The sequence below is a fragment of the Beta vulgaris genome, chromosome 1, assembly GCF_026745355.1.
Source record: "Beta vulgaris subsp. vulgaris cultivar EL10 chromosome 1, EL10.2, whole genome shotgun sequence".
Lineage (NCBI taxonomy): Eukaryota > Viridiplantae > Streptophyta > Magnoliopsida > Caryophyllales > Amaranthaceae > Beta > Beta vulgaris.
In genome coordinates, this window is record NC_079202.1 from 25521978 (window position 1) to 25531872 (window position 9895).

The 9895-nt window shown below is 36.1% G+C and overlaps 1 protein-coding gene across 1 annotated transcript; it reads right to left on the reverse strand.

Annotated features, from left to right (window-relative positions):
* Positions 1–1015: 1015 nt before the first annotated feature.
* On the reverse strand, positions 1016–9489 carry LOC104898813 (hypothetical protein). The gene is made up of 7 exons (XM_010685922.4): positions 8990–9489; positions 7154–7211; positions 6451–6531; positions 3515–3550; positions 3122–3361; positions 2905–3046; positions 1016–1970 (listed from the first exon to the last, which is right to left on the reverse strand). The coding sequence occupies exons 1-7, from the start codon at positions 9166–9168 to the stop codon at positions 1474–1476; spliced, it is 1233 nt and encodes a 410-aa protein (XP_010684224.2). The 5' UTR covers positions 9169–9489; the 3' UTR covers positions 1016–1473.
* Between the last annotated feature and the right edge of the window lie 406 nt (positions 9490–9895).

Consider the following 9895-nt stretch of genomic DNA (forward strand, 5'->3'; position numbering starts at 1 on the left):
ACTATAGAGTGAACTATTTAACTGATCGATGCATTCCCAGTTGATGCACACAGCTCTCGAGTTTTGCTCCAATTTTAAATTGATATGCATTATTCAAATGCATATCAGGGGGATCTTGGTAAATTACAAAATACTTTATATACTATGTATAAACTACCTCTGCTTCTCAATACGTGAAACACTTTCCTTATTTGGCATAGTCTGAACAAGTGCAACCAAGCTCAAAATGGTTAAAAAAGGTTCAATGTTATTACAAATATGCTACCAAAAAACAAGAGGGAATTATAACTTTTTTATTTGTTTCACCACTTGAATTATCGTATTTTATTGTGATTTCAATTTTCTCTCTTTATATTTTTTGATATTTATCACTTTCTCTATGTTTCACTTACTGAGAAACGAAAAAAGTATAAAACAACAAAAAGAAAAAATTGACAGGATAATTCCCAACTTTTACCTATCTTATTAAAATAATTAAAACTTTGGTTTATTCAAGAGTAATTTCAACTTTTGGGATGATTTTTTCAAAATAATCTAAACCACTAATTTTTTTTTGTCTATGTTAACCCATCTTAACTTTACAACTAGTTATTAGGCGCGATTATGTTCGAGTAAGGAAAATTTTCATTTATTAATCTTATACTTTGACATGATAACACTAAAATCACTTTATCTAATGGTTAATACTCAAGTATATAAACTTCATGTCACGGGATCAAACTCTATACTATGCAATTTCTAATATTTTTATTGTATGTTGATTACATGGAGTAAAACGTACTTAGATAATATAGATATTAAAAAATTAAAATAATTATAAACGTATGTTCGAATTAAATTGTTTATAACAATGATAAATAACTAATTGAGAAAAAAAGACATTAATACGACACACGCATAGCGTAATTTATTTCTCAAATATGGTATGAATAATGTGAGGTAAGTAGATCCCTATTATATTAGTGAGATAGGGAGAAGTCGGTATAAAAAATTAAAAAATAGCTTTTGCAAAAGATGACAAATCATAATAGCTAGGGCTTCTGATTGACAAGTGTAAAAAGGATGTCATGAGTTTTAGAATATGAGCGGAACCATTACGCAAACTGGCATTTACATGTATGAGAATCCAGCAATCTATAGCTAGTATTCAGAAAACTATATTAATGTTAATTCACATATATAATATATTAGTATATTTAGTATATATGTATATTTTTACATAAAGTTATAATCCATCTCTGGTGAAGCTTGCAAAGGACGCTGCTCTTATCGAACCTCAGTGTGCCAAAGAACCAGCCTATGGCTTCAATCAAAGACAATCCAACTTCTGTAATACTTGCCCTTTTCCATACGATTCCTCCGTCGTTTCAATGAAGTGCAATCGGCATTTGCCATGAGTTAGGAGGAACTCCATTTCACTCTCAAAAATCTACATTACATTCTGAATCCACACAGAAAGTTCAGACACGGAAATCATAATCTTGAGCGTCGTATGCATTTAATGGGATTAAAATGCATGGAGTGCCTCCTTGTTGGAGGAAATGGTGAATGACGCAAGGACGTCAATGACCCTACATCCCATTCCTCGATGTTCTTTGGGACACATACATCAAAGAGTATTTGACCAAGAACTCCGTTAGCATTAATCCTTGGCGGGCTAGGTAGGTGGACGAGGGCAGGCTTCTCATCTTGAACTGATCCAACAGCTCCACCTCCATGATACTCAAACGAGCTTTTGGGCACAATGGCATGTTCTGGTAGGTCAATTGAGAATCTCTTGTAGATGTCATTTGAGCTGGCTGCGGCTTTCCTTAGGTCACCCAGTGGTTCAGAGATCTCATCACGAGAACCCTCAAAGCCCATCATCCCACCTTCAAGCCGCGGTATCCTTTGTGAATGAACGGCAGATGCCTTTCTCAGTAGCTCAGTCACAGCACCCTTGTAATCAACTGGATGCTGTCGATAATGACCTGCAATCATAAAAATTTGGTATATTGTTAGCTACTATGAGTAATCTCTCTTCAAAATGACCGACCACCATCTGTAGTAGAGAAAACGGATTTGGCAGCTTCTTCATGGAAAGGACAGGACTTCGCATAATAAATTAAAATTTTCAAAAGCAAATCATAATGCAAGCGCACATTCAATAAGAAAAAAAAGGTTCACCAAGTTTTACTTCTAATGCACAACTCGTTCAGTATACTTTCATGTAAAGTCAATGCAGTCACCGCAACATGCAAAAAACACCATACAAATCAATTTTGCACATCAAATCCGAACCAAGCAAACTAGCACTACGTATAGTCAGCGCTTGAAAGTTGACTAGCAAACACACCCACCATTGCCAAATTCATCTTACACAATCAAGCTTAGCACCTTCGCTTATCCTTCCAGCCTTGGCTGATAATCAAGCATAAAAGCTCCAAAAAACATGATAAGCACAACACCAAAGAATGTGCTTGAAGCTATGTTTAAAAGCCTCCAAAGAAATTAAACCTCGGAGTCTCAAATTAAAATAAGAATTCTAAGCACACTAAACAATGGCCAACCAAGTCCAAAGGGCCCAAGTAACATGGCTAACATACAACTAAGGGTGACACACAGCCGAATAACAAAACCAATTCTACTGACTATTGAATGGAATCAACACAATATTTAAGCTAAACAGTGAAGCCCACAAATGGCCCCTTTACTAGCAAACTAAATGAAATTAAGCTAAATAAACTAACCATGCCCGAATTGTGAAGTTAATGAACTGGGTAGGACTCGTAGTTTTTAAACAACTTCAATTTACATCATTACAACATGTATCAAAAGCCAAACATGGGGATGGTAAGAGCACAAAGCCTCTCCATAAGCAGAATTTGTTAAACTTATGATAATTGATTCAATTTAGAAACGGACCTACATGAGGCGAGCTGATCCACTTCACTAATCTCACATCACCACCAAGTTCCTGCAATCGGCGTGCAAAATTGCAAATAGTTTCACAGGGAGCAAGAGCATCATCTTCTGAGCACATAATTAGGTATGGTGCTCCCATGGTCTGCATTAATTCTGAATATTATACAACGAAAGAACACGAAAGTATTCAAACTTTACAAAAATTGATGATACATACAACTGAAGAGTATAGAGTCTGCCAGTACTCAGCTCGTTGTGATTCAAACCTACTAAGGAAGAGGCCATCCAAACCAGAAGCAATACCATTTGCTATCCACGACACAAATCTTGGTGGGTCCGACACTTTAAGAACTGATGGGTGAACAATAAAACGAGTACCCAAGTCACTGGTAAAATCCACGGGACTGGAGTCAAAAATGTGGCCGGCAACGCGATCTCTAACCACTTGATATTTAATCTTCATTGACAAGGTAAAAGTAAGATGTATATTGGTCATAAACATAAATGGTACAAGGTAAGAACATAAATGATGGCTTGGATTAATATCTAGAAAACTGAACATTTAGAGTGAAATTGTCTAACAAAAGAACTGCTAGATAAAAGAATATACCAGATTTTCATGTCTCTCACATTTACCCTCAATGATCTGCCAAAAGGGAAAAGAAATTCATTAACCTGATGCAACAAGAATTGAGTAAAACCTTAAACTCACAAGATGATAAGACAAAAGAGAGGGCAAGCACCAAAAGCCAAAAGGGGAGGGATGCTGAAAGTAGGTACGTCTATTAAAGGCCTAGTAACAAAATTGGAGATTTTTCAAACAATTCTTCATACCCAGAACCAGTGAAACAAGGGACGCGGGACGGAGCCACGTTTCCCGATCTGGATCGTTCGTTCCCGATCGCGGAACAAACGCGACCCAGATCGCCTCCGTTCGCGAATCCGATCGCCTAAGGCGACGTCCCTGATTTCAAGCTTTGGAGTTTGGGAGTTGAAGGTTTGATAATGGAGGTTATGTTGATGAAGGGGAAGAAGTTCTGAAGAAGGAAGAGGAGAGAGAAAGAGACGTAGAAGAAAGTGGTATAAGTGGCAGACCACTGCCTATTTGCATCTGGTGGAGTGTAATTTTAATGATATAGTTGTATACCACATTACCACTCTTTCTTTATTTACACGGGGTACTTTTTTACTGCCTCTTCTATTTTTTGACTTTTCAACTTCTTTTTACTGCCTCCTTTTATTACTTTTTTGACTTTACTTTTTTTTACCAATGATACAGCTGTACACATTACCAATAATGAGCAATTTTTTTACTTTTCAACTTCCAATATTTTTTTTTCTTTTTCAAATCAAAGACCAAGTAACACATTTAATCATTTATATTATTATTTTCAATTATATTTTGATAGGATTACTAAGAGTTCTAAATATTTTAAATTTATTAAATAAATCAGTAAAAAAATGACCCAACGTTCCCGATTCACTCAAGGTAGCGTTTCCTGTTTCCGTTTCCGTCCCGCGTTTCGTATCGAATTTCGTTCCTTGTATCATTGCCCAGAACCACTTTGTACCAACCTTCCATACCCAAGTATCACTTCCACAATTAGAGATAAGAGGACCTTTACCTTACCTCTCTCACAACACGCAAAGGTACTCCAGGCCTATATCAGCTGGACTCAAGTACGTACTGGGTATGGGTATCCTGACTTGTTGAAGCTGAATATCAAGGACACGGATTTTACAAAAATAGGATTTCGGAAAGTAAATTTGGCATCAATTAGCATATCTACAGATTTACCCACTAAACAATATCCCCAACATCTTGGTTTTTCATATAGTATGAAGTATTTCATTAGAACTCTGGATATTTTTTGCTTTCCATACAAACTATTGCATCAATAAAAGAATTACCCTCGACATATGTGCTTGAACTAGTGCAACCTAACATAGTTTGAGATACAACATCATCGATACAAAAGTAATGACCTACCCATGCAAAGTTGATCTAGGAATCAGAAATCTCAATGAGATTGAGCCCCATAAAAACAAGCTATGAGGTAAATTATAAGACAGGAACAAAAACTGATGCACATGAGGTTCTAGGCTTATGTTCTGCTTGTGATGGGACTATGGGAGAACTAGAATAACTATGATAATGGAACAGTCTAACTGAAAGCAAAAAAACAATTTGCTCCATATAACTCTTGAACTTTCTCGGAATACTTTGCCAACCCATATTGGAATTTCGCCAAAGTATTAATTTCCTTTGAGTTAAAAGGGTGAGACTTTTCGGTTCCAAATTTATGCTAATATCATTGTTAATTTTTTATGCATAGATCCTTACTGAGTTGGATGAATCATGGCCTATCGCTGAGCAATTAACAATGTCATGAATATTTTGTCTCCCTCCCGACCATGGAGAGAAACATGTATATTGAACGAAAATGCTGATCAGGTTTCACAGTTTGGACCATGGTGTCAAAACAAGGTCGCACTGTATCTTATCTCCCGTGTCGTAAAGGTTTTCAATCTACCGAACCGATATTACCCGCATCGTAAAGGTGTAAAAACTGCATTTTAGGCGGGTTTTAGGGATATTTCATGGTTTAAGCCAATATTCAGCAATACGACAACCGAATCATCCCCGCATCACCATGACTGTTACCGCAACCGTAACCGTATTTTTGAACTATGGTTTGGACATTTTATTTAATATTCTGACCCTTGTACCTAAAGCCTGCAGACCACATAGACATGATTAATCATGATCAAGGGCCTCTAATGAATTAATAGAATTTCCTGAAGGAATTACCCCCCCTCGCCCCCCCCCCCCCCAAATAAAAAAACAAATTTAAAATGTTGGAAGGAACAAGATGGAAGACGCAAAGGGCAAGGAAACTATCAAGAATTTAGTCAGAATCTCATTCTTAGAAGAGAGTAATCAATAGAATTCCATAGACCTTTTGCAGATGCCATCTAGTATCTACCTACTGCTTATCGGGGATAGATTGCAAACCTATCAATGCAATAATGTTTCAGGTACCTATTTGCACACTATTACTAAAGAACAATTTTCATGAGAGACACTTTTTATTCTAACAACTTAGCCTAATATAATTGAAAAAGATGAGTTGAACTTCCGATTAAGCTCATTAGATTTGTCTTAGGGAGCTGAGGCAATGTTAATAATATATGCCTTGTTCTCCCATAAGTATTCTCTCGCGGAGCAAATGTCCAATATCTTTCTCAAGACACTTTCAATGTCCTAGCATCTCTATTCTATAAGGGAACACCAAAGGACTTTGGTGTCCTCCGAAATGCCTAAAATACCCCTATGGAATTAATATTTAAATTGTCAAAAAAGATGTCATTGTTAGTGATGAAATAAATACCAATTATATTTTTTGTACATCAACGCACACATCACATGCTAATAGGACTAGTATCACCACAATAAAGGTGGTGAAGCTCATAATACATAAAATCAGAGCTGGATTTGAAAGCCAACTTGTTCCCACATATGAGAAGTAGCTAAAAACTGAATACCTGGAGAACTTTATACATGCAAGCCTTTGGACCCCCGGAAAAGGATGCAAAAACAACAGGGCAAGGACTTGTCTTCAGCTCCTTCAAAAGAAAACAACAATCTGTCAGCATAATCTGCCAAGTAGAGTTCCAAATTTTCATAAGCTTATATGGTAAAAAATGTAAAAAGTTTGGCACAATATTTTAGGTGTATGTTGGAGGGCATTTTATTAGTAGCTGTGTGAAAAAGTAGATAGGATGGACTTTTGTGTTGTTAAGTTCTAAACTATTCAAGTTTCTGAACTTTTCTGAAAATGTATAAAAAAAAAAAAACAGACACCTAGTTGTGTGAAGAAAGTAGGAAGGGGATTGGGCACAGGAGTTGGTGAGAGAAAAATGTTATTTTTGATAAATCTGTGGTCCCATGCCCAAATTAGAAGTGGTATCCTATTTCGGCAGACTTAAAAAGAAAAGTAAGTTATACGGAATGCAGTGAGTATATTAGTAATACATTATAGGTATTGGCAACCAGTTCCTGTATAAAGGAAGTCAAGATGACAGACTCCGAGTTACTCCACAGTGACCCACACTCACTACTAAAAGTTATACAAAAAACAAAAATGTCTAAAACAGCCAGAGCTTATCAGAAATTACACAAAACAGTTTACTTTATGGACAGATTAGCACGAGACCCATCTTGATTAGAGTCCACTATAGTACTCACCTCTATAAGCTCGTCCAAAATGTTTAGAGCCAATAGTGTGGCCTTTTCAGGGAAGAACCTGCAATATGCCAAACAATAACATGTCTAAGAGGTAAGCAATCAGCAATTAGCTAGCAGCAATAAGCAGAATGCCAGACATTCAGTAGAAAGGAAGTTTCACAAGATACTACTTCATATCCCTAGGGTGCCTTCAAGCAAGATGTTGACAGCACAGAAAATTGTACTTCATAACTGCAACAACACACCAAAGTCCCATGGAAAGAGCATTATCTCTTTATGAACTTCTAAGAGAATTATACAGAGAAAATTGTAGAAAAAAGAGATGTTACACTGGATGGCTCATCATTGTCTAAAAGATAACTCTTTACCCCTCTCCTCAACATTCTTTTATTATCAAGCATCACCCGTTCCATGATAAGAGCTATTAAAAATAAATTGTTTAAGAGCTTACCTAATGGCGGCTAAAGCTCATAACCTTGCCAGTTTACTAGTCTGTGTGAGATGTTTTGTTATTATCACTACCCATGTTACTTATTGAGAGATAGTGATGTATCCTGAAAATTTTCCCATCACATATTACGAGTGATACTTATTTCATAACAGTTATGAACAAGTTTTGTTCATAACAATTTTTTATTTTGATATTTAAGTATAATTGCTGCATATCAAATCCCGAAAATTGTATGTTGATCAATTCCACCATCTTGAGATAGCTGGTCGATGATCTGAAACCTTGATTTCCATGTACAAAATTTGCGATTCTATATACATTCTATGACTAAATATAACCATAAACCGAATATACAATCAAAAAATGTTACAAAAAAAGCATTCTTTATGGTTATGAATTAGGACCTCCTCGATATAATATTACGATGTCCAACAAATGACAGTAAACACTACACGTTATTTAAGACCAATTTAGCTCGGACAGACATCTTTGTAGCTCAGCGCACCTATAGAGCCACACTATGGTTTGAGTAAAAATATCTTAGAAGATGCGATAAATGCAAAATCTGTTCGCACATAAGTGTTCCTCCTACTTCAAGGAAGTGCTTGACATGTATAAGCAAAAGGACTAAGGAGGGGGAGATATATTCAAAGGAGAATCTCCAAGTTCCCAAATGTGAGGAACAAAAGACTGTTCGTCATAGTAATAAACTTTTTTTACTCAATCCCCGCTCACCCTCAAAATTTCCCAACTTCCTCCAAAAAAAAAAAACCTATTGTGCCTTTTACTCCGATAATTCCAGGTGAACTAGAACATTAAATCAAATTTCTCAGGGATCAACTGATCAGCACAAAATATACACATTCAATAATTCTTTTTCAATGCAGAAACACCTGAACAAACAACAAAGAACCACCCCCACCCCCCCCCCCCCCCCCAACAAAAAAAAGAAGCTGACCACTAACAATCTATGTTATATACAATATACCTCATCATCCTCACCTTCAATCTTGCAATTCAACTATACATAAACAACTAAAATCACCACAATATCACAAGCTGCAGGTTCGAAAATCAACAAGCAACGACTAATAGGGCCTGTTCCTTATTGTTTTCTGTCTCCAATTTTGAACATTTGGAAACCAAGAAAAATGTAGTTTCCCATTTTTAGTTGTCGGTTTTCAATATTGTCATGTTTAATATAAGTACACCAATTTTAAGTTTATTATACCTCTTATACAATATGAGTATATGACTTTTACATTCGTAAAACCAAATATTTGTAACTGTGAGTGATCCCGAAGCAACCCTCAAACTATATAAAAATTTGAACCCATCAAAATCAAAAGAATTAAAGAAACAAAAAGCGACGAAATTGAGCTTACGAATTGAGGAATTGAGAGTGACAAACAAGAGAATTCCAACCCAAAGAAGCGTAGAGATCGATGTAATGCTTCAAATGTCTCTCTTCACTGGACATCCAAGCGAATACAACAACTATTCCTTCTGTATGTCTCCCACTCTCTCTCCTCCCCCAATAATACCTTCCTCCAAAACCCCACATATTTTCTGGGTAGAATGCAAAAGACCCACCAAAAATTTAGCCACTTTGTTCAAGATAACTTCAAACCCAGTTAAATTTCAAGCATATTTTAATGAAATTCTGGTTTGACGGGAAAGAAGAGCTGAAATTTCTCTTTCTCTCTCATAAGACTGGATTTTTTTTATTTTTTTTTTTGGGTTTGGAGGGGGGTGCTGGATTTCTGGGTGTCTCTTGTTTGCAACGTTGCAGGTTTGGTGGACTTTGTTTGGTTTTTGATGTTATCGGGATTAAAGATTACAAATAACTAGTTTGGTTTCGCTGCTGAGCAAGTATGTGACTCATGATACCTGTGCCACATAATCGTTGAGGAAAATCCAAGTATTAGTTTTTAACCAAATCTCAACTCTCAAGTACACCATGTAGGGGTAAAACCGTAAAAGTTTGGTTTACAGTCTGGAATAGGGATTTAATTCAATCCGATTCGAACAAAATTTGAATTTTAATTTTTCAATCCGAATCCAAACTAATTAGATTTTGAATTCGATCCAATCCAATCTGAATTTTCATACTCTAGATTGGATCCAATCTGAAAATCCGATTTTTTACTGCTATTTCCCTAGGAACACTACAAGAGGGGGGTGAATTGTATGTGTAGAAATAAACGTAACTTTTTGCGAAAATTTAAACTTAAACAAATAAACAAGCTAGAGGAACACAAGGGATTTTTACGAGGAAAAACTTCTTGGGC